Source organism: Chanos chanos, chromosome 4 (genome assembly GCF_902362185.1).
Source record: "Chanos chanos chromosome 4, fChaCha1.1, whole genome shotgun sequence".
Taxonomy (NCBI): Eukaryota; Metazoa; Chordata; class Actinopteri; order Gonorynchiformes; family Chanidae; genus Chanos; species Chanos chanos.
In genome coordinates, this window is record NC_044498.1 from 40,146,368 (window position 1) to 40,173,252 (window position 26,885).

Sequence of the window (26,885 nt, forward strand, 5' to 3'; positions counted from 1 at the left end):
CTCGAATTTCCAAATTATTCCAGAAAAAAACAAAATTGCCTTGATCACCAAATACCTGAAATGTTGCCTTGATCACTATATACCTGAAATGTTGCCTTGATCGCCATATACCCAGCGATAGTTGATTTTTTATGTTTCTTGCACAGGGTTAAAGTGAAGGAGTAACACAATCATAAAAAACATAGACCTCATTATAGGAGGTCATAATTTTAAGAGCCTTCATAAATCTCTCTCTCTCTCTCTCTAACTCTCTCTTTTTTACACACACACACACACACACACACACACACACTAAAGAATCCTTGAGGGTAAAGGATCAAAGTCATTGCCATTGTGTACTACAATTTAACTTCACTTATCAGAGCCATAAACACCGTGTATGTTGTTCTCACACACAAACTCAGACCACATTTATGTGTGTGTGTGTGTGTGTGCGTGTGTGCAGATCTGCGAGCATGTATGGGTTGACCTACCTCTCTTCGTCGAGATGCCCAGCATGTCTGTTTGATTTTCCACACCACAGCAGCGACGAGCAAGAGAGACAGGAAACAGCTGGAGATCCAAACAAAATCCATCAATTATCCAATCAAATCAAATGATTCAATAATTCAGCAGTATATATCAGCATTACTTCATTCCTTTGAACTTAAATGCTCAGACTGTAACCAGCTGCCACATATTTACTAGTAAGTCAATTTATCAGTCAAACCATAAGTACCATAATGTTTCCATGAAACAAGAAAACATTGCTCTGTGTTGGACAGTGCTAGAGGGCTAATTCACTGTCCTGTCCTTAACAACCTCAAACCACACCATCTGTACAAAGGCATGAATACATAAATTCAAAAAGTGTCATTCAAACCGCCACTGCATCTGCCCACGTTTATTTCTTTGTTTCTTTGTTTGTATGTTTTGGCATGCTGTAACATCTTTGTCAAAACTTACTAAGGGTTTCAGAGAGACACAATAGGATCGCTCATGTCTGGTCCTCAAGGACTTGCTACTTTTTGACCTCACCAAAAAGAGTTGTAAAACAGGTGTGTACTGTTCTAAACCAGACGTAATTACGCTGTGTTTGGCTGAAACAAATTTCATTGGAACTTGGGACATTCAAGAATTGGAGGACATTTTCTGTCCCGCCCATGAAGTTTCAAATAATCCATGCACAAAATACTAAAACATGCACTTGCTGCGTACATTATACCTGTCCTGAGACAAATTGCATATAGTTGTAGAAGAAACGTAGAAAAGATATATAAAATATTGTTAAACAACATTCCTGTGGTCCTGAGTATTTATTTGTCACATTTATGTCATGATCTACAATCAAAAGTAATGTATCCATTCAACCCTGTTACTTTGCGCAGCCCTGTTACTCTAATTTCAACCCTGTTGCCATAATCATTTTTATTAAGATGATATTAAAATGAAGGTTTCACCTATTGTTCTTTTAATAGTTTGAATGACTATATGCACAATGTATTTGAGCAAACATTTGAAAATACTGAAAATACTGAAATTGGAAAAAAAAAAGGGTTAGCCCACAACAAACAAAACAGGTCATAAAAAGTGTACCTTTGATGCCTCAGCTGGACAAATCAAATTATTTGATGGTTTATTATCTCACTCTCACTCACTCATTTTCAAAGCTGCTTATCCCAATTAGCTTCGCAGGGAGTGCTGGAGCCTATTCCAGCATTCATTGGGCAAAAGCCAGGGAAACACCCTGGACAGGTCACCAGTCCATCACAGGGCAGACACACAGACAAACACACTCACATACACACCTAGGGGCAATTTAGTGTCTCCAATTCACCTAACCTGCATGTCTTTGGACTGTGGGAAGAAACCAGCGTTCCCAGAGGAAACCAATGCAGACACGGGGAGAACATGCATACCCCCCCCCCCCCCCACCCCGGTTTATTACCTGCTTTTTATTAAATACGTAACAGAAAATGATAAAATAAAGCGTAAGTTTTTCAAAAGTTTCGATGCCTAAATTGTCCTCCAATTCTGAAATTACCGTCTTGTGGGTTAAGTTTTGAGAGCCCGCTCAGTAGGAACTCCAGCCTTTTCAGCTCATTTGATGACTATAAGGACAATGACATCAGAAAGACAGGAAACAGCCGGGGTTAGGTCATCTGGGCTTGACATCAGATCAGACAGAGCCACTCTTTCACCAAAGGCTTTTTAGCCACATACCACCCCCACACCCCCCCCAGCTTAACCTCACTTACAGACACAGCTTGGAGGAAGAGGGTTAGCAATGCTTCCCATTCTATCACAAACACAATATGCAGCTTTGTGTCATAGTGCAAAGCTATGAAGGGCACGGGACATTTAAGTAGCGTGACATTTCAAATTAACTTCCACACTATGGTGAGACTTTCAACTCACCAGCATGAGAAAGAACCATAACTCACAAGTCACAATTACATTAGGATTTATCAAAGCTCTCGCACTGTAAACAAGTCAGAATAAGTCACTGTGACACATGGATTTTTTTTTCAAATAACTGACGTGGCAAAGAACAAGAGCCAAATTCTTAATAAAACTAGAAAAACTTTGTTAAACTTCACTAAATGAGATGAAATGGCATCGCATTAATCAAATTAAGCAGTATAAAATAAACTTGAACAAAATTAAATTGACAATTAACACTTTCAAATAATTGCAAAATTATTTATTAGACAGACCTGCTCAAGACAAAAGGAGACCTAAGGAGAGACATATATTTACAAAATGGCAAAAACACATTGAGCTGACATCTTGACAGCTGAAATCAACCATGAGGGCTGTGTTGAGGTACTAAAGGGGTGGTGTGACAGATATGGACCAAACCAGATCCTGACTGCCTAGCTGCCAGACTATAAGTTAAAGGACACAAGTCCAATGTCTAGCTGGTCTTTTGAGTCTCAGGAGAGAATGTTACATGCAGTGCTGCCCTTACCTAGCTAACCTCTTTCAATACTCATCCAACCAAAACCTCAGCTCTGACCCAAATCACAGAACCACTTTGAAGGATTGGCTACCAAGATGGCTGTAAAATGTTGTTTTCGGTCCAGTCAGACTCCCTAGCAAGTCCCAAGTCCTCAACAGTCCATAAACAAGCAGCCCAAATGCTAAAATTAGCACTGCTAATATCTGTCTCTCTGAGGCAGAAGAATGAATGTAGCCATTAAAGCTTCACTTAGGCGATGTTTCAAAACTCAACCAGCAAAGGCCTGAGTCTCAACACATCAAATTTATTCGTCAGTCCCCAGGATGATGGTTTTGAGCACTACTGGGAGGGGAGCATGAGCTAACCCAGTAGCATGAAAATGTACTCAGGACATTCTGACTACCTACTTCAATGTGATTGAACATGTCAACAGGTTTCAATAAAGTTTAAGAGATGACATGTTTTTTGACACTGTGATTGTCACAAGACTGTCAACTTCTGTTACTTCATATGTTATAACTGCTGATGATTGTTAATTAAGAAAACCTAACCCATGCAACATATATGTCATAATAGGAAAATTCCATGTCAGTAACATGGCACTAAAGGCCAGTGAAAAACAGTGCTGCGGTCTCTCCACTTGCCTTACAATGCTGTTTGCCTAACCACTTGCTAAAACAGCAGGGTTCAGCTGTGGTTGGTACAGCCAGTGCACTTTCCCCTGTCTGTATTATGGCTGTCTCAGTGATTAAGTACAAAAAAAAAAAAAAAACCTGCCTGCAGAGTTAATTTATTATGTCGCTGGTGCAAAATTTCAAATTAGAGTGACATGTTATAGACCAATGCAAATAGTCTCTCACTGATGGTGGTTCATTTAGCTGTTCTTAGCTACAGCATTACTCAATGGTATTACCCTGTAAAATTACTAGCTTGTATACTTGTGAAACAAGAAACAAGTTTGGTGCATAGAATGAAGCACTGGATTGCTTTTTTCTAGTGGCTCACATTATCATGTACATGCAAAAATGTCATGTTTAGGATTTATATTGTCACTCCAAGTTGTCCAAGTTGTTTCTTTTAAAGCTCTGAAACGATATGAATACAGTATAAGTTTCCAAGGTGGCCTAGCTGACAAGAATGCAGGACTATCACAAAATGTCAGGTGTGAGAGTTGGTTCTGCTACGTCGGCGATATGAAACAGGCTTTGGATTCATATCAAAATGATAGTGAAAACACAAATTGAGTACTCTATCGGGAAGAGAGGGCATATCAGGCATACCATTATGGTCTGTTATGGGGATTAGGTGACTTAATGACGGCCTGGTTGTTGCAGCCCTCTGAAAAACTAAGGAGACCAATTTTGGCATTTAAATAAACAAGATGTTTCACTCCCTATGAACTGTCCCCAAATCATGTTTTCAAATTAACAATGGCTGAATAAACGGTACAGTCACTCCCATATAAGGCAAACGGACATTATGAGTAATCCATTGGAAAGAATGAAAGTATATCTGAATGCCATGTTACATACCTTATCATTCACTGTGTGTAATAACATTCCTGTGAGCAAATTTAAACATTTTAAATCATCTCAGTACTCTTGGCTGTTATGTATATGTGTAATCCAAGCAGAGATGACATTTTTTGTCAGTGTATGCGCATTTATGTCTAAACGTGTGCTTCAGTCAATTTGACAGTCTGTACACTAAGCTTCATACAGGTACAGTAAGGGATTTTGTTGGTAGATGTGGACTCAGATGGTGTACTCTGACTCACATATTGATTTCACGTGGTCATGGTTTCAGTCTGGGGGAAGATTTAAGAAAAGAGTCAATCTCCCAAACCACTAGAGATCGCAGTGGACGTGCTCAGAACTACACGATCAATAAAACGGTCGACAACTCTGAGTCGAGCACCACAAAGTGAAGACATGCTCTCTCTCTCTCTCTCTCTCTCTCTCTCTCTCTCTCTCTCTCTCTCTCTCTCACACACACACACACACACACACACACACACACACACACACACACAGATACACTCACACACCTGTAAAGACTCATATACACATCTCTCCATTACATGAAAACTATGAGTAAGAAGAAAGAGAGAGAGAGAGAGAGAGAGAATAACTAATATTTTTAGGTTTTCAAGTTTTCATCCATTAAAGCAGAAGCATAATGTATGCTAATACAATCATCTCTGTTGACAGGACTGAGAGAGTAGATATAAGTTTGTTTGTCAGACACTTAGCTCAGTCCTGCTTCTGTACTGCATTTGTTGGATGGAGAGAGAGGAGAGAGAAAGAGGGGAAAGGAGAGAGAGAGAGAAAGAGAGACAGAGAAACAGAGAGAGAGAGATGATTGCTAATCAACCGAACGAGAGGAAGGGAGTAATTGGGCTAAACTGAGCTGCAATGTCACCAATTAGCTAGAGGAGTTGGAGAGGAACGTAAGTGCGCTTTAATTGTTACCATTTTTTCTTGCTCATTTAGGAAACCTCTCAGAGAAAGCAGAGAGAGCAACTTGAAAAATCACTCTTCAAAGAAAATGGTTTAAATGAGTTTTTGGAGGCTAATGAGGGACTGTAACAGAATGGCCATCCTTTCAAGGCGCTTTGACTTTAACTTCACCATAAGAAGTTAATGTTGTATAGGGTATAAGTAAGGAAAGTATCTATTTCTCTTCAAGCGTCTCCCTTCATCTGCTTGTCTTCCCCCCCCCACCCCCCTCCACCTTTATCATCTCTCCAAGTCAGTCTCTACCTCTACCTACTTTCCCCTAATCTCTCTCTCTCTATGTCTCACACCTCTCTCTTCTTTACTGTAGAGAGGACTTCGGTTGATAATAGTGATGGGAAGAATCCAGTGGATCCTATCAATGACTCTCTCTGAATAAACAAGTAGCAGACAGTTGTGATGTAATCAATCTTAGCTGGAGGTGCATGTCAAAATCCAACTGTTTTCACGTCACCTGGGCACTGCTGTGAGAGGGAGATGTACTCTGTGGCAGTAACTGGACTATCTGGAACTGTAGTATCTCTTGGAAAAAAAAAAAACCTGGAATGAGTGAAGGAATGGATGAGATTTGGGATGCTGGGGAAGGACAACTTGAAAATGTGAATTCTAAATGAAATCTGTGCATTTTACAATTTGAAGGTTGTATACTAATGGGGTTTCATCTCTCCCTTTCATTCAGTGTGTTGCTCTGCTTCAGCATGGAAATATAAAAGTTATTTTAGTTTTAGCAAAATGGCCTTTGGTGGAAGGCTCTTTCTCTATTTTTTCATCTCCATTATCCAAACACACTCATTAAAGAGAAATAAAGAAATGTAGGGGGAAAAAAAAGACTGTTTTTCTTCCTTACTTCCTACATGATCGTAATAAACAACTTGTGAAGACGCTTTCTATAAGACATAAAATAAAAATGCAGTTCTGATGATTATTATCCAGGCTACTTAGTCTTCATCGTCTTCTTCTCCACATTTACACGTTTTCTCTCATTCCGTACACTCTGACACATACCCTTTCTCCTTTTGTCAGAGAAAAGTGCTTATTTGCGTCTCCAGTGTAGCTGAGTTGAAAGCCTGCACATGCTGGGTGATTTGTCATTATGACAGGAAAGCAGGTCTGAATGACACAGTGACTCAGTCATGGTGACCTCCAGACACAACGACATACAGCAACACAAAGTCAGAGATGGAGGGGGGGGCGTAGAACAGAGAGATAACGGCCAAATTGTTGAAAAGACAAGAGGAGCACATAATGTGAAACTCACTGATTCTGGAAGCTGAGATTTTTATTCATTACATTTGGCAAAATTGTCCCCAGCTGAGCTCCCTCAAACCAGAAGTATCGCCTATCTCTGACCTGACCTCATTCAGTTTAGTGTTCTAGACCACACAGGCCACCACTTACAGGGTCAGCCACTTTGTCCACCTCATCTGATGAGTCTTTTTCATTTATTTTCAAAGCAAAGTTGCTGATTCATGATCCAGTGAAAACAGCCACTGCATACTGTGCCAGAGACCAACAGTACATTCTAATCAATGCAAACAACTTGGAGCTCAAGTGACAACGCTTCAGATCAATGCTGGCCATTGTTCAGTGTAACAGAAAGACTGAAGGGGGTTGGCTTGCACTCTCTCTCTCGCATACACACATACACACAAACACACACACACACACACACACACACACACACACGCATGCACACATTATGCACACTTCACAAAAAGTGAGACCAATATCAGTGAACTACATTACTGACTGTCTAGACATAAAGGACAACACTCGCATTAGAAAATATGCTTTAAATTAGCACCATTGTGCACTCTCTGAGCTTCAACGTAAAGAGACTGAACTCCACAGACACTTTTAACTCATATGAATAACAGCCTGGGAGAAAAAAGGGATAAAAGAAGAATGTAACACTTGTCTGGTGTCAGAGGAATACAACAAGGCAAAAATACCGCCTCTGCCTCCTTACCCCCTAAATGTCAGATTTAATCTGATCAGAGTGCCCTGTGCCCCCATGCCATCACACAAGAGCTGCCCCTGCTCCTATATAGCTTCTCTCACGTTTACATCAACTAATGCATGATACAGACCCTGCACATGCATTCTGAAGCATACACACTACTTATACACACTACTTACACACACTACGTACACACACACACACACACACATATACATAAATGTATGAGCCAGGAAGTCAGAAAATGTACATCATGGACAATACACAAGACCATTCAGTTACATCTACAGTGCTCTGTATCATCCCCGTGGGACAAATACATCTCACCCTGACACCGGATCCTTTAAGGTACAGGACGTAATCCATCGTAATCCATCGCCTCCAGATGCACTTTAATTTGCCCTCAGACAGAATACTGTAGGCTGATCTGATTTTACATGATACTTGTACATGAGTCCTCTGGTTTCTGACAGGCACATGTACTGTATGCCAGAGGAAGAATAAGAGTGGAGACTTGACAACAGCCTCAGGGCCCTTGTGTTACTAACATACATGACATGCAGCTTGATCGGTCTAAAAAAACCCACCTGGAACACTGGTGAGAAAGAGGTAAATCAGAGAATAGGTGAAAATGAATGTGAAGGATGAGATTAGATTATAAAAGGGATTATTCATATGGATGAATCAGAGGTAGTGCTGAAGCTGATCTCTAACTATACTGTGTCCCCTGATACTTGTGTGTAAAGCTGTGAACTGATTTTTTTTTTCCTTTGTTTTGGGGGGGGGGGGTCCTTTAAAAATGTAAGTGGACCTCCTAGTACCTGCAAAAATGTAAGTGGACTATTTTCTCAGATGCAATTATTTTCATTTAATTAAGTAAAGCTTGGCAGAATCCACCTCTTATCTCACCTAAGACTGTGGTTTATTTGATAAATGAACAGATCTGATAATCCCTTTTAAAATCCTTGTACTGTATAGGACAGCGTGCATTATCACAATTATTGGTACTTTTGAAGCTGTTGGTGCTCAGTCTCACCTCATACTTCGTAATACATAACCACATGTCATTAATCACAATAAAACAGGCTTGAATATTACTGTTTCCATTTTTAATGTAGTAAAAAAAAAAACTGTAACCACAATGAGTTAGACTGAATCAAAACTCAAAACTTAAAAGAGCACAGTTGAGCCCGGTGGGACAAAACAGAATATGTTTACACATAAGAGCAGCACAGCAGTAGCCCGTAGCTAGTGTTGATGGTTTGGCTGAAGTGAGGTCTCTAAACACATTGTATGTTTGGAGAATGACTCCGTCTTCACACAGGTCTAATGGCTAAGTATCCCATTGGACACCTCAGGGAAACAGCAGTGTCTCCATCTTCTCTCACACAACTGCATTTTGTCACTGTATTTAGACCATATCAGTGTCAGGCCAAAAGATTTTCACTAAACTACTAATTCGCTACTTGGTCATGCCTGTTCGCACACACACACACACACACACACACACACAACCAAACACACACACACATATATATATATATATATATATGTATGTATGTATGGAGAGGGGGAGAGGAGAATGATAGATAGATATAGATATAGATATAGATATAGATATAGATATAGATATAGATATGTATGTCAGGCAAGACTTACCTGAAAAATGTTACAAAAAACTGCACCAGATCCATGATGCTGTTGTGCTGGGAGAAGGATATCTGCAGGACAGAGAGAGAAAAAGTTTGAGAGAAGAGAGCGAGAAAAGGAGGGAGAAAGAAAGAAAGAAAGAAAGAAAGAAAGAAAGAAAGAAAGAAAGAAAGAAAGAAAGAAAGTGTGAGAAACAAAGAAAGTGAAAGAGAGAAAGGAAACAAGATTATGATATCTTCCTAGTCATATAGTACCACTGGAATTTAATTGTTTTGAAAGAGAAAAAATATAATGAGATGTAAGTATGCTCAGATACAGAACATATCTTTTCTTGGACTTGATTTTTTCTGTTTGTTTTCTCTTTCTTTCGTACTTTCCATTGCTTGAATGGATCAAAGCCACGTTAGCATATTAATGAACAGATTTACTATGGATATTACTACACATTAGTGCATTGCCATAAAGCCATTTTTGCTTGGTGAAAAAGAAAGACCTTATTCAATCTCTTAAAATGTTCCCTCGTTGTGCACAAGCTAATCACTTTGGCATGTGCCTACGGCTTCCGCACATCTGTCCTCAAACTTTACATAAATACATACTCAGGCACGCGCGCACACACACACACACACACACACACACACACACACACACACACACACTCACACACACACACACACACACACTCACTCACACACACACACACACACACACACACACACACACAAATATGCAAAAGCTATGTAGAAAGCCCCCAAGCCAGTAGGATTTGGGAGCACAGATTACCTGTGGCTAATTTATGAAAGCTTTATGTAACCTATTCAAATCCACAACGAGATAGCAAATGAAACTGCAGTTTTGTAGATTAATATCTGTTTCTGCTAGTGTTACATAAGTTGAACAGTATAGCAGTGTGACACCTGTTATGTAAAACATGTACTTTTTTGTCATTGCTAGGTGGACTTGTAATAATACCATATGTTCCTGCCCATTACTGAATTAGTTTAGATACATAACGAAATGAGTTTTTCTACCTTTTAAATGTTGCAACCACTCAAGTGAATTGCTCATGACTAGGAGGGCCACGCATTATTCCTCCACTAAAAACATCTAAACTGGAATATGAAAAAAAAATTCATAACAAAAACAACAAAAAAAGGAGTTACGATTAAATGTCATTTTATAAATGGTTCCCAAATGTCAGGTCTATCACTAAATTTTTTGCCTCTTTTTGTCAGTAAGTAGTATTATGTTGAAGGAAATATCACCAGAACTACTTCTATTTAAAGTGGAGATCAGAGGCACTTTGGGGAAAAAAGCAAGAGGAAAAGCTTTTGTCAGAGGAAGCATTAGCACTCTGACTCAAATGTCAATTCCTAAAAAATAAAATAAAAAATAATAAAAAAATATCTGTTCCAAGAAACACAGACAGGCATTTTGTGTGACAACGCAGCAAACGGTTTGTTTGGAAGAACGCCTACCCTTACTTTCCCTTGTTCAAAAACAATGGGATGTATTTAAAGACTTTAACTTTTAAATGGCATACTTAGAAACATGCTATGGGCACATCTCAGAAACACAGAATGCACACACCTCATCTCCATGTATATATATGCACACTAACCTCAGAGCTGAGACCTCTCCGCTTTGTATTAAAACGTTGTCTTTTTTTTTAGTTTTTGTTAAAAGGCACAAGACTAAAGGTACAAGACTAACATCCTTTTTTCTCCCCCTTGTGGTGAAGTCTGTTAGACTAACTGGGTTGCAGCACTTGGACAGCCTATCACTCAGCGGTTTCCTGAGGCCCCCTGAATGGTGTTCAACCTGCAAGATCTAATGGTTTTCTATTCATTTTTTATAATGAGGTGAAACAGGAAATAATGATGTGACGCTTTTTTGAGCACAGAGTTTGGGGCGAACAAGAGCACAGCGCTTGCATGTGGACTTCCTTTGTCTTAACAACGAGTTAGAGAACAATAAATGGGCCTTTTTTTTTTTTACACAATACTCATAGCATTAGGAGAGAGGCATGGTACAGGAAAGAGCATGGTGAAGTTTGAGAGGGGGGGGGTGGTAGAGTCAAACCTTAAGCAATTTACTGGCATGTGACTCAGTGGTGAAACAGCATGACAATCAGACAGAGGGAGAGAAAAATTGTTGAGAAAAGCTATTTTCTCTGTCCAGTGGGATTCAGCGTTAATGGAGTCATCAGGTGAAAAAGCTTCATCATTGCTTCCCTGACACCTCAGCTTTTCAAGGCAACTTCTCCCTCTGTTTAAGTTACATAGAGACTTTACTACATGCTTTTAAGACTCAGTTTGGAGTGCACTCAGAATTATTTTATATCTATCAGTCTAAGTTCCATATCAAATTGAACCTCAAAAGTAGTGATTCACATTGCTTTGAATTTCAGGTTAACCAATAGTCTGTTTCTGTACTTGTGTTAGCCCCTTGTCATATTCTCCATTCCAGCACTGCAACAAAAAGAAAGCATAACCCTTCCCTTCAATTTATAACAGCTGCAGTTTACAGTTCCACTGCAATCAGCGATAGCCGGATTCTAGTAGCCTCTCTGCAGGGCACAAGATAGGCAGACAGAGAGAGAGAGAGAGAGAGAGAGAGAGAGAGAGAAAGAGGGAGAGGGGAAAGAGAATTTCTCTGATAGTAAGTTGCTCAATATCTGACATGAAAACCTGTCCATTTCCCCTCCAAAACAGACTAAATAAACAAACAGGACAGGGCTCTGTGCTTCCTTCTTCTTTCTTTTCCTCATGTCAGCACTTCTCTCGGCTTTACGCTAATAACCTCAACTCCACTCCCTCCATTAAAGAGCTCTTTGAGGAAATAAAACACATTACGAGCTTGCTCCCTCACGATTCTTGCTCACTTTTTCCCCCCGACCTTGTAGATTGTAAGATATCATCAAATGGGTGAGGAGGGTATTTAACGACCTGTAAGCTTTGATTGATGGCTAAGTTTAATCACTGAGGTTCAGAGTCCAGTAAGACCAAGAGAGGCCTGTCTATAAAACCAGCACATATCTGTGTTAGTACTGGACCCCTGCAGAAAGGGGTTTCACTCAAAGCATTTGTGACAGCTACAGTTTCTGATTTTATAACAGTGGGGTGAAAGGAAAGAGGTACAAAGGAGGAGGGGGGGTGCTAGCACAAATCATACCACTGTCACAGTCCATCTCTGCAGGCTGAATAAATGTGCGCATCTATTTAATTACACACACCAGGGCATAATTTAACACAGAGGCCACAGCCATGTCCACAATGAGTCAGAAGGGATCTATAATATCATTTTGACATTATGTAAACAGAGGCAAATAGGAAATTGTACTACAACAAAGCATGTGTTGGACAAAACTATAAGCTTTGGCCTCCCAATCTACATGTTTTGTGCCTTTTTGCCTCTATGAGCTACAACATCATGTGCCACTGACTGGCCATACACACCTGACTCGCAGGTTGAAGTCTTTCTTTATTGAGAGTGCTGAAAAAAAGTTGGGTTTCCTGACCTTGGGTTCAGAATTGAACAGCGTTGGTTTATTATTTGGTTTAGGATTTGTGTGATGTGTCCCAGGACAAAAGAGCTGGGCAGAAATGTATACTAACTGAACTCTGGAAAACATTTCAACAGATTCTCAATAGTTTTTGTTCTTTGTGATTCCATTAGTTGAAATATATAACTTGGAAACCCAAAATTGTAGACGCATATTTCAGTAAATGGACTGAATTCCATCTCCATTACCATCTAATTACAACTGAAGTGTTTTGAATATTTGTCAAAGTCATTTTTAGTACACCATCAGCTACAGTCTTGAAGGCCATTCTGGAATCCCTTACACTTGCCAAAAGCTCCAAAATAAGCAAAACCATGTTAACAACTGATTAGTTATGTCAAAGAGCGAGCACTAGACACACACTGTTAGTGGCACTGAGGGTGAAAAATTCCAAATGAGGAAATGCTCCCCTTTGCCTATTGCCCTGAAATTAGTCTACGTTATCTTTGATCATCTAAATCTTAATTTGGCTGAATGTTATTAAAGACCAAAGAGTCTACCAAATTGCCCAATTTTAGAGTAACTGACTGCAACTTGAACTTGTCTTTAAGCCACGAGATCTTACTTAACTGTTAGATCTGCAGATTATTTGCCAGAGTGAAAGTGCAGCATACTTTCACAGGACAAGACATCATTCAAAAGTTAAAGATCTATCTCCTGACTTGTTAAGTCTGAATATGTGGCCAAACTCGGAGTAGAAGACAGATCTGAACTTAAACACTGCTGCATTTACATCCCAAGAAACAAGTTGAAAATTTTGCACAGAAACTTGACTCTGTACAAGGTTTCTTGTTTAAGTTGCAGCTCACTGAATTCTCCCTTGTACCAATTCTATTTGAAGTGTTTGCCCACTTTTCTTGCTTAACTCTCCTCCCTGACTATAATTGTTTGGAGATCAGAGGTTATCGAGTATTGAATGGCAGTGCTTTTTAAAGCTCAATACTACCTTTGAGGTGCAATTACCAGAAAGAGACAAAACAAAGAGCAAGAAAAAACTTAGAGCAGGTGTTCAAGAGCAGTCTCTCCAGACCAAGGTACCAGATTAAAGCCATTAAAGCCACAGAGTCATTACTGCAAAACGACAGAGGTCCTCATGGGTAAATGCTAGAAGCACTACTGGGCTGGTCTCTGTCCTCAGAACTCTTTGATGGGTGAGTGAGAGAGATTCCAAATGGTCCATAAGGAGAGAGATACAGAAATTTAGGCCATAGATAGGGAGAGAAAAGATAGACACACATGTACACACACAAACACACACACACACTTGGAGGGTGTTTATCTGAGTGTGTTTATGGACACCGAGAGGGAAAGAGAGAGACAGACAGAGAGTGATAAAGTACAGAAGCACTGAACCTGCAGATGGTTCATTAGCATATTCATGAGGAGACCTAATGACCATGCTGAGATATTAGTGGTATATTCTGTCCACCTACAGTATTCAAATGACTATTATATTTATCATCCTTTGAACATACCATATGTATTGCAGTCCATCACTGCATAGCATGACTGCAGATTCAGAAAAAAAGGGAGCAGTCAGGAAGTTAAAAAGCCTATGCTCAATCATGTATCATGAACTCACATCCACACCACACACCGTCATTTGAAGACTAAGATCTGATTTTGAAGTACAAATTGATGTACAGAAATTGTCAATCTTTCTCCAAATTTCCTGAAAGTGTATTTGCATCCAACCAGCACAAACATTGCTACACTTACTAATTGACTTCCACAGCTCTCAGGATAGCCTTTACTTTTTAGAGTGTGGACCATATAAGTGTTTATACAGTATAATGTACTGTTAAATCCTCTTATAATTACATAAATGCAAAATTGCTGTGTAGCCTCAACCAAGGGAATAAATGAAGGAAAAGACAATGATTTCACAAAACAAGCTTTTTATGGAATTCTCGGCAATCATAACAATTGATATGGTGTTGATGTTTTATTATAGGATTATGCATTACTTTCTACGGAGGCCCTAAGATGCCATGAATTTACTTTTAGATTCCGTTTTCTCGTGATTCCGTTTTTTTCTTTGTTTTATCGAGATCTCGACTTGTGTATATCATAGTCACGAAATAACGAAACTTTGTTTTCTCGAGTTTACGACATAATTATTTCGAGATCTCGAGAAAACAGCTATTTTCCCGTGATAACATAACAATAGTGGGTTGTGCTTTGCTGTACATCGTTCAGTGAAACCAGCTACAGGAGAAGGAGCAGGTGCATGTCAGCGCTCTGTCTCTCTCTCAAACTTGTAGAAATGGATGAACCGTTGTACAGTATGCTGCACTGAGGGAGAGAGAGATACCCGAGGCATTGTTACCCTGAATACCATTCCTTATACTGCAGGGCACCTCACTGACCTATCAATTCGTTATGACGGGAAAACAGTGTATCGTTTTCCCGAGATATCGAATTAATTATGCCATTATTACGGTGAAACAAAGTTTCGTTGTTTCGTGATAACGCCATAAATAACTCGCGATCTCGAGAGAACAAAGAAAAATAACATGTTACCACAAGAAAACGGAATCACAGTTAAAATGTAAACTGATGGCATCTTACGACTTCCGGAACTTTCTATTGCAGAAGACTTAGAAAATGACTGATCATGCATTGGCCGGGAATCGAACCCGGGCCTCCCGCGTGGCAGGCGAGAATTCTACCACTGAACCACCAATGCTAACGCACCAGTTTCCTGAGGCACTAGGTCTCTGAAATCAACCCGAGTTTGCTGTTGCCACGTCTTAAAAGAGAGAGGCAGGATAGGGAAAGTGAATGAGAGGCTTTCCGCTTCCACCGAAAGAGCTCCTAGTATGCTCTCTCGCCCCCTTCTCCTTCCTTTCCAAAGCAGTTCTTAAGGCACCCCCTCCTTAACACGCCTCTGTTTAAACCCTGCTGTACACTGATCCACTGCTTGATGATTAGCTGAATCAGATATCTTGATTAGGGTAGAATGTTCAGATTCACATATTTATTAAGGATAAAATGAGTTTCCATTATGGGTTGCAATGGGTTGCTTACTGCAATGTTAGTTTATAAATAGAGAGCAATTATACTTTGCACATATCGGCACTTACATGTTTGTCACAAACGGGTATCGGTCAATTATTGTCTATGAACTCATAAAATCCTGTCCCTCCTGTGCTCTCTCCCCCCTGAGTGCTAAAACAGTGAACACTTAGCCCCTGCTCTCCAGTTTCACTCATATGAAAGCTAATCTCCTTCGATAAAGACAGTATCAGATAGGACAACGGTTTGTTATACAAGGTACCTCAATTTCCCTTTTTCATCCAACAAGAGACGCTTTGTCATTCAGATATCTGAGCGGAACAGACGCTCAAGTGGACCGCACTCTGTCTGTCACCAACAAGATTATGAAAGACATTCTGTTTAATGATGTCCGCTGCAGGGGTAAATAAGTGACTCCTGTATTTGGAGGAAATCAAATCACATACTGTTCTGTTGTTGGGCAAAGAAACCATCTAGCCTAATCAGCAGCATTAGATTATACTGTAGTCTCCAGCAGGAGATTGAGGGTCAAATAGGACGCGGAAACGGTATGGATTATGGACTGTTGTGATTGAGGAAGACATAGACATTTGTTTTGATTAACTATGTGATGGAAACTGTGTTCAAATGTTCGATTATATGTATATTGATTATATATATATATATATATATATATATAATTGAAATATTGTTCGAAATATTATAGGGTCGAGGTTGTCACTGGCTGCATTAAAAGAAGTTTGACTGTACACTGAATAAAACGTTTTCATACAAACATCTTAATCGAATTAGATTATTGAGAACAGTGTTGTGCTGAAAACGAGCGCTGTGGAGAACTACGGATAATCTTTTCAATACCTGAATATTAACATTTAATATCCATGTAAAGACTCGTATTCACATTACTTTCTTGTCGAAGTACATTTGTTCTGAAACTTGTTCTGAAGTGTTACTTCACCAGGGTCAAATGCTACTTTTGGTGCGTCATAAACGGGTTTGTTAGTTATTATTTTTATATATAACTATCTTTAACCGATCATATAGGCTGTTCATTTTGATACATACGCAGTCCATTTGAAATCCTTAACTGAAAATTTATTCTTTTAGACAGATGAAGTGTTCTAAGTAAACGAACTCACTGAACATACACTCTTGTAGTCTTTCTTTCTTTCTTTCTTTCTTTCTTTCTTTCTTTCTGTCTTTTCTTTCAGTAGTTAGCTGTTTTACTAAATACTACTCATTCAAGTATGTGTCTGTTCGAATCTTAGCAGCCTATTGGTTTTCTTTAAGTAACAGTGTGAAGTTAGCCACTTCTCACTGCTGCTTGCCGTTGGATGTCTGAACTATGCTATCAAAGAGGCATACAGGCAGTAAAGTAAGTAATGGAAGTGATGGAAATTGTGATCTGACAGTCGTGTCCAAGAGCAAAACGAGACGTTTGGTGTCAATTATAGCGTATCATCCACACAGCGTATACCATTATGTCGCCTCCACACAATTAAGGCAATCGCTTTGTTTGATATGATTAAATGGTACGATGGACCAACGACAAACAAGTTCGGCATTGGTGGTTCAGTGGTAGAATTCTCGCCTGCCACGCGGGAGGCCCGGGTTCGATTCCCGGCCAATGCATAGCTCAATTTTGGCTTCCCTTTCTCTGAACGGGAGAATAAAGTTTTTAATCAGCTCCAGATCAAATGCATTTAGCATTAGTTAAAACAAAGAAAAAAGCTTGTGCCAGTAGGCTATGAGAGTTCTACATTAGGTACACATGTTTTAACTTAACTGATCAGAGAACTTCATAGGTATTTACAGCATAAATATCTGTATCTATATAGTTACAGATATTCTATAGTTATATAGTTGCTTGATACTCTAATAGCTATTATATTATGTTCACCGACATGGTCATTAAACATGTTCTATATCTGCAATATAGTACAATTTATACCACCGTGGAAAACATAATTAATGAGTTAACTCTTAGTATGACATGAACAAGTATATTTGAAGAAGAAAAGTAAGGGATGCTTGAAGACTTAATATAAATCTGTTCAACATGGACAAACAAACTTCTCTACTCCCCAATCTACTCTCAATATTGGGTAACATCATCCTCATCCTGGGGGGTTGGCTACCTGGCAAAGATGGGGTGGAGCCTGGGGTGAGAGCAGGAAATAGCTAGGAGATTCCTCCCTCAAGCAAAGGTCAGAAAACCCTTTGGTGGGGACTTGTATTACGTATGGCTACACTGACAAATTACTTTCGCCCATTAATGCAGCCACATGCAGCTTATGTACAAGACTAGGTATGCACATGTAGGCCCAAGAAAGAAAGAGAGAAGCACAGTTTGAGACAGAGAGAGTGTGTGTGTGTGAGAGAGAGAGGGAGAGAAAGAGAAAGAGAGAAAGAAAGAAAGACAGACAGAAAGAAAAGGGGCGTTAAAGAGTGAACTGTGTGATTGAGGGAACAGTCAGGGTGACTGTGATGAAAACTGTTCAAAGGATTCTTGGTGATAGCAATCTCCACTCTGTCAGTAGCCCACTCTTTCAGCCTCAGGGTTCCAAGGCCGTGGAGCAACAAATCTCATCCCTCTATCCGCAGGGGGGTCAGAGAGCCTCTGTGATTGGGGCTTGGGGTGCGGTGGGGGCTGGTCAGCCTTGACCCACACCATTAACCCTCATAAAACTCAGACTCTTCATTCTCACTGGACTAAAACAGCCACTGTAAAATGATATCTCTGCATGAACCACTCAAACCCACCCAGATGGAACAATACACAGACCTAAATCCGATTTAGAAGAATGTCAACATTCAAATATAGGGACACTTATGCATAAAAATGCTCTCTGTATGCACTTTAGAAGCTGTTGATATGAAAACCACAGCGCTTTCAGAGAGCGTTCATTCCCTTGGACTCCTGAAACATTTTGCCATTTGGCATGTTATAACTAAAATACATTCCCATGCGATATGTGCTCAGAAATAATTTTGTAATGTGAGTCTAAATTTTTCATGGACGGCTAGGCAGTGGCTGATATGAATCACTAATTGATTTATCAGGATTTGTGCCGACAAGCACAAAAGCTGAATGTGAGTAGAATGATGCATTTCACTGAAATCAGTCACATGTCAGACTTGTTGATTTTTGGTTCACAGTTTTTTTCTTTTTTGTGTGTGTGAAATGATTAAACCCATTGATTTTACATATTTTTACAGATTTCACCAAATTTTTTTTTTACAAAAATGTTATCTCTGTTTAGATACATAAATCTGTGTTTCAAACCAATTTTAAGGCCTAAAACAAATTTCCACATCACGGAGTCCATTACAAGCTGCTACTGAGTTTACTTGATGGATAACTTTGAAAATGTTTTTTTAGGCTTGATTTAAAATATAATCTGAAGTGACTTGAGTTAGGCTATAACATTCCAAACTGAGTTTGGGTGCATCTAATTTTCTTGCAGGGTTGCAGTAAAACTGAAAAGAAATGCATCATTCTATATAATTCATCGCAGTTGACAGTTCATGTTAGAGTAGAGAAAGAAACTAAACACCACCTATTTAATATCATCTCAAGCATAAAGAATGTTTGTGGCAGTATCATGCTGTAGTGTGATGCTTTTGAACAGCTGGGTCTGAGACACATGCAAGGGCTTAGGGAACACTGAGTGGAGCTAAATACAGGCAAACTCTAGAGGACAACCTACTTGAGTGACAGAGAGCCATTAGATTAGAGAAAAAAAAAATCTGTTCAGTGACATGCAGCCCGATACATTTAGCAGAGCAAGAGAAAATCTGTAACCAAACCAGGCAAAAATCACCAAAACCAGACAGCAAAGCTGATTTAGACATGTGCCAGAGGCCTCAAAGCTGCAAACGCTGTCAAAGGTGCTGCTGCCTGTTATTGATGCATGCTGTAAAAAAAAAAAAATGTTTATAATCTTTCATAATTTTTGTCACATAATAAAACACTTTTGCCATTTAAACTTGCTGACTATTTCAGTTCTGAGAGTAGCAAAACAAAACATTCAGTTGTTTGTATCATCTAAAGGGACTGTGTCTCTTTTCTCTAATCCTTTTCATCATATAAAATGGCATAAGGCAATAAAGTAATATCAGCACCACCAGAGAGGTGGTGTTGTAGATTAATTCTAGATCCTTCCCCCACTCCCCCTTTGTCTAGTCATGTATAGAAACACTCGAGATCAAGTGCTTTGTGACAATCTAATGCTTTCAATACGTTTTATCCCTTTACTTTTAGGCAAAAAAAATGAGACTAAGGAGGTTCCTAAAATGGAGAGAGATCTCATTTTTGATGGAAGAAAAATGACATCAGGGAATTTAGGATGATTTGGTAATATTCAGTTATTACTGGACGTGTATGATGCAGGTATCTGTGAAGGTCAGGGTTAGAGGAGACAGGGTTAGAGAAGGGCAGCTCTCAGGTTACTCTGCCATTCTATAGCCAGCAGTGACACAGTCCTCATCATGGTAATTATAGGTTCAGGTTTCTATCGCATCTATACGGAGCATGAGTATCACTGCATTAATGGGAATGTATCAGAACCACAATCGATACGTGGATGACCTAAACAAGCCACTGGACAACGGTGCTCTGATATAAACTACTGGATGATAAAAGCAAAAGTCATTTGGACAGCCAAATGATGGTTTCGCTCAGAGTGGGTGCTGCTGTTTCTCAAATTCCCATAGAAAGGGAGTGGATCACTTAAAGCAGGCTATGGGACAATAAAATCTCAATATTAGCCACAGAATATTGAAGATAGGCTGATCTGGAATGGCCGACTATATCTGAATTACAGTAGGTGTGTTTCTGCGTAGATGCACATTGATGTGTGTGCACACATCCTTATTCCTCGGTCCAATTTGATCACACACAGGGAAATTATAGATAGCTGAAATAGTGCTACCAAACAAAATAAAGAAAGCTGAAACAGTGCTACCAAACAAAATAAAGAAAGCTGAAATAGTGCTACCAAACAGTATTAAAGGAGTCCTTTCAGGTAAGGACATTCTCTTATGTTCTAATAAGTGTAGGATGACTGGGGAATGAAGTCACATTCTGAGCTTGCTCATAAATGTACGGCCTCTTATCAGTTTATCACTATGGCACGCTTGTATCTGCACACATACACACACACACACACACACACACACACACACACAAATACACACACACACACACACACACACACACACACACACACACACACACACACACACACGTACACACACACACACATACCCACACACAAAATCATACTTCAGCTAACAGCAAAGTAATAGAAAGCTTCCTCTTTAATTCAATGTTAGACCTGTTCATTGTCACTATGTTCAATGATACTACGCCCCTTTTAATCAGAGCAGTCTGTATTCCTGTCATCTTGAAATATGACTACTTCAGTCTGCTTCAATTTTATGGATCATAACACTACAATGTGAATATTTTGTGTGACTGTCAAGGCTTTAAGGCTTTCCGTAATAATTGATGGAGACAAAAAACTCATGGATCGTTAAATATATATTTTTTTTGATCCAAACACACTTCATAACAGTTTGCGCTCACTGCCCCAAGACTAGGCCTTAAAGAGACAGACATAAATTTACATTAGTATGCTAATTTAAAAATGTTATATTATTTACACTATGTGACTACTGTCAGAGTCAGGAATCTAAACTGAGTGTAATGACTATATTTTTGTGATAAGGGTTTAACCATTCATCTGAATAATTTTTGAACTGAAGAATAAATTATGACAAAGAAAACAGTCATATAATAAGGAACAAATTAAAATCCATGGGTGGATGTTTTATACTAACTAGGAGCTTTAACACATCATATTTTAAAAGCCCTAACCCTAACCCTATCCAGTCAGAATATCAACACAAACAAACAAGCAAACAAACAAACAAAAACAAAATCAAAAAGGTGGGAGCTCTTACCTGGATTTTGACTGGCCATGAGAAGTTACTGACATACACATAGAAGGTGATGTTGGGGTTATATCGGAAACGGAATGTGTCACAGGAGAAGCTGTCTCGGTATTCCTTAATGTTAAATTTGGAGACGACAGGGTATTCCTCCACAGAGACAAAACCAACTGCATGAGAACGAGGGGAAAAAAAGACACATATATCATTCATTCATTTTCCAAGCGGTTCATCCTAATTAGGGATGCAAAAGGCCGCGGAAACACCCTGGACAGATCACCAGTCCATCGCAGAGCAGACACAGCCACTCACACTTAGGGGCAATTTAGTATCTCCAATTCACCTGACTTCCCAGCGCAAACCCAGCGGAGACAAGGGGAGAACATGCAATCTTCACACAGAAGGGACCCTGGCCAACCAGCCGGTAATCAAACCCAGGACCTTCTGTACTCACTGCACCACCGTGCCGCCCACAAAAACATCAGCAAGGTTAAACAAACAAACAAAACAAAACAAACAAAAAAAATGGAGATCGAAATCTGGAATAAAAATTCTGACCTTCAGCTGGGCATATCAACAATATGAGTGTTGTCAAGGTCTCATCTCAAAGAGATTTCATTTGTGTCAAATACAGAAGTGTGAAAGTTATCCTAATTTTATCCAATAATTAGGGTCAATTCTGGCTCACTAAATGTTCACACTGGGTAAAACACTAAAGTAAAACAAGTTTCATTTGCTATGCATTGTAAGTTCTGGAAACTGTATCTTAGAGCCAACTAGCAATATTTTTTAAATTAACTGTATTATAATGAATGCTTTCAATGTTATACTTTAATTCAAGTGGCATTGCTGCTTAAAGGTAAGTTAATTATTACATTACCATTTGTCCAGAAGTAGGCATGACCAGTTTGTTAGGTTTAAAATGAGTCTTTCAGATTCTGTAATATCCTCCCACAAATGAATGGACATGTAAAGAAGTACATGCTCATGACTCCCTGATGATGACTCACAGAGTTATGACTAAATATGACAGGATAATCATTATTCACTAAACAAATCAATACATTAACAAGTGTAAGAAGCATGTCCAATGTTTATTTCAATTATGAATGAATGAATCAATCAGTCAATCAGTAGGTATCTGGGTATAGTAGAGGTTACATTTAGCCTACATTTTGGAGGTTTAAGGGCTAAAAAACCAATCAAAGCGAGACATATTAGGACCAGAATATATGGTCTATTAAGCTATTATCAAACATAACATTTTAATTACTGTCAGAGACAGAAATGACTAAATCCACTTTATCAGTGCCCATAAGAAAACGACATGTTCGGTGCATATTCTCTAGCCCTGAAGTTTCATTTAAAATGAAATAAGGGACGTTTTGTTTAAGACATTGCTTTCGGGTAGGCAAATGTTTATCTTAATTGAAATCGCAAACACTTCACAAATACCCAGACACACAAATTCAAAACAGCTCCAATGTACTTTATCAAGTGTTGGCTTTTTCTATTTCTGCATTTATTTATCTTTTTTAACAGATGGGCCATAACACGGAATATAAATGGATGGTGTCCGCATATACCGGCATACACCCACATCCACACCCACAGAGAAAGAGAGAGAGGTGGGCAAGGAGCTGTAAAACAGTACCTGTTGATCCAATGGACCATGTAATGTTGAGGTTTATATTGTGGGATGCACTGATTGACATGTCCAAGTTCTTATTAGTCTGAAAAAACAAACAAACAAAAAAAAAAAAACAGGGAAAACACAAAGTTAAAACCAGAATCTCATCATCAGCAATAACCCACTCTAATGGAGCTAATGGATCAAAGTTTTAAATGTGCATTTGCATAAAAATCTTAATATCAGTAGCCAATAACCTCCACCTCCTTCATAACACTGCAGAGCTTTCTGTTATAATTGCAAGAGACAGAGACTGAGTACTTTTCTTTCAGAACAGTGAAAATGTTTTAGACAATAGCTGACCATTTGATTCTTCCCAAATATCTATTAAAGGAAGACATAAACATAAAATACAACTCCTCTGAGGAGAGACTGCCATTCTTTTAACATGAGTAAATGCACCGTCATTCTCTCTCACTCTGCAGACAAAAACACACTGTATGGTCTGTACTGGTACAGATGAAGGATGATGAATCTACTTGAAACACAGAAACTCAGTTATTTAATGCTGGTTAATATACTTAGAATTTATTGATTACTTGACCACTCAAGATATTAGATGTGTCTCCGAATGTCAGCTATAAGCCAATACTCAGAGTTGCTCTGCAGTTGATTTTGAACTTTACTTTGCAAAGTTGACTTCAAATTTATTTTCTAAATGTGTTATGTGAAACATTAGCTATTTCCCCCTTCTCAATGGAAGTGCACTGTAAATACAAGGTATAGAAAAAGGTGTTAAGGACTTCTGTCAGTTATGTATTACTTCTCTCAATTTTCAAGTAAACTGACTATGATGAAATCATTACATTTTGAAATAATTGGCTGTGGCCAGTGTCATGCTTGTAGAGCTGCCCTGTTACTCGTCTATTCAAGTAAGGCCATTGGCTGCTGTCAGTGTCACTCACTTGTTCTGGTGTTGCCATGAAGTTGATGGCAGTGTAATGCCGGTCGTCTTCCTGCAGAAGGCTGAAGGTGAACTGGTAGTCTATCAGTAGATTATCTGGGTCAGGGGAAGAGCAATATTTATAAAATAAGCAAGAGGCATTTGAAAACTTAGCAAAACTGCCTTGAATCATACATGTGAGGTACTAGGGTTAACCCCACTGAATTGTCAAACACCATGTTATTTATCAGTCAAACTACTATGTGACTTGAAACGCAGGCCCCGTCACTGCACGTTAAAAAGGTCAATATCTCTGAAAGAGGGGATGTAGAGTTCAAGTAAAATCAAAGCATTTTAAAAGTTCATCCTGATAAACAGAATACAAAAAGTATGAGGAGCGTTGCTAGGAGATGCACTGAAAACACGAGTGTTTCAAGGACACTTTAACTATCTCCAGTAGAAACTACTCACATTAGCACTGACATTCAAAGTGACTTTGATTTAAATCATCCCTCAGTCTCAATTCCACATGCATCATTTCAAAAGATGTCAGACGAGTGAACGAGGCCACTGACATTTCACATCCACACTGGCAACTAAAGGTCACCTTGTCCACATTGATTCAAAAGACAGAGTACAGTGATTAAACGTTGGTCATTATTAATTGAAGGTGTACAATGATTAAAAGCAGAAAGGAGATTGATGTGACTCTCTGAGAGGTCAACCCTAATACCAGGTTTGTTGACCCGTAACCGTGAAACACAGCTAACTGTCTTTGACCAGTTCAAGAAACAGCTGGATTCAGCATGTTTTTCAAAGATTGTAAAGCAGGTAGTTCAGGTGGCCATCACACATAGAATCGACCAATGCAAATCTCATGTCAGGTACAATGAGAAACATGGCTGAAATATCCAGGCCAAAATTTTTTTTCAGATGTGCACCATTCAAAAATGTACAAATCTTAAATGTGTGTCCTTCTCATTTTTCTAATAATTACTCACGCTTTTCTTTCTACTTTTCACTGACTTGCTTTTCTTTGTGCTCCCCGTTCTGGTATGCATTTGTTGTCACTTTCCTGTGGCAGGTTACCAATATCAAGTTACATATTTAAGCCAACAAATTCATTAATAGCAGCATTATTAAACTAAAGAAAAATAAGGGCAACCATATAAAAGAGTGATCTACTTGATAATGAAGAAGAAATCCCAACATATCACTGGCCTTAACGCTATGCCCATGGGCAACCCACCTCCTCCTCGAGGTCGGGAATTAATCCTGCAGTATTCAAAATTTCCAGGTTGGTGTGTCCACTAACCTTGAGCAGATGGCTGACCTTGACCAGATCTGACCAGATGTTTGTACTGCTACTTAACACCCGCCCCCCCCCCCCCCCACCCAAAAAATACAAGTCACTACAAATGAATATTTAAATATTTATATATAGATATCCAGATCTCCTTCACTATCTAATACAGTATTACAGAATAATCTTCATAATTTCCGTGTCCCGTGTTTCAGGACTCGAGGATATGATTTCTATCATAGGAGCCGATGAAACTTGAGGGCAAAACAATTATCATCCATGGCAAATTCTGACAACGGGCTTCTGTAAAGTTCACAGGAGGTGTAATTGAGTCCTTTTCAAAATGTGCTGTTGGAACGTAAGCGAGACGAAAGGAAATTAAGTCTGACAAATAGATGTGTTCAGTTCAGTAGCCACACAGAGCTTGTCGAATTAGTGAAGATCAGATCCTCTCTCTCTCCTCCCTCTCTCTCTCTCTCTGTCTCCTTTCGCTCTTTCTCTTTCTTTCTTCCCCCGAGTCAAGAGCACTACGCTGTTTATCCCAAAAGGACCCTCAGTTAACTTCACAGTCTCTTCGGCATCATGAAAAGAACAGAGGATTACACTAAAATCAAAGGGGGTGGAGCAGAGGGGGTCTGTGGTTGTTTGGTGTAATTATATGACTCTTAAGAACATACTGAGGCTATACTCTACCCACACTCATACCCCCTGCTGTGATCACAGCAATTTGCGTGTGTGTCTGTGTGTGAGTGTGTGTGTGAGTGTGTGTGTGTGTGTGCGGGTGTGTATGCATGTGTGTGTATATGTTGTCTGCATATACATGTGTTATAGAGAGTTCACAATGTAGTTCACAATGGACAACAAAGAAATGTATATAATGAAACCTAAATTGCTGAGATATTTTCCACTGGTATCAGTATGTTTAATTTCATAGCAATTATGAAACAGGCCACTAAATTACATTTCCTGCCACAGAACTCCAGAAACACTTATATTACAGTAATTTAATCCAGTGACAACCTGAAAAATTTAATGTTCAGCAAGAACAAAACTGTCATCCAATAAATTACATACACACTGATTACAACATGAACTCAATATCCAGATTTATAATTGTGTTTGAACATTAAATGAATACGGAATATACAGATGTTCAGGTAAGCACTTGGCTTATCTCAGGGAACCATCGTTACATATCTACATGTCAAAGTGAGAATTTATATACTATAGCGCTAAAACAAACAAAAAAGAAGAAGAAGAAGAAGAAGAAGAAGAAGAAGAAGAAGAACAACAACAACAACAACAATAACAAAACCAAACAAAAACAAAATCAAATGTGTCAGATTATATTTTGTATATCTGAAAATACTTTTTATCAAATCCAATTTCTCGTTAAGAGGTTCG

The 26,885-nt window shown here is 39.0% G+C and overlaps 1 protein-coding gene and 2 non-coding genes across 3 annotated transcripts in view; 1 reads left to right on the top strand and 2 right to left on the bottom strand.

Moving 5' to 3' along the window:
* The window catches only part of atrnl1a (attractin-like 1a), a 194,035-nt gene that overhangs the window by 84,125 nt on the left and 83,025 nt on the right, over positions 1–26,885 (bottom strand). Inside the window, exons 23-27 of the mRNA XM_030772321.1 lie at positions 24,201–24,295; positions 23,260–23,338; positions 21,618–21,775; positions 9,077–9,138; positions 474–552 (exon numbers count right to left, since the gene is read on the bottom strand). Of these exons, the coding sequence (XP_030628181.1) occupies positions 474–552; positions 9,077–9,138; positions 21,618–21,775; positions 23,260–23,338; positions 24,201–24,295 (473 nt within the window). The remainder of the gene's footprint in view (positions 1–473; positions 553–9,076; positions 9,139–21,617; positions 21,776–23,259; positions 23,339–24,200; positions 24,296–26,885) is intronic.
* Positions 15,251–15,321, bottom strand: trnag-gcc (transfer RNA glycine (anticodon GCC)). Its single transcript has one exon. It is a non-coding gene; the product is annotated as a tRNA-Gly (tRNA).
* trnag-gcc (transfer RNA glycine (anticodon GCC)) lies at positions 17,212–17,282 on the top strand. The gene has a single exon. It is a non-coding gene; the product is annotated as a tRNA-Gly (tRNA).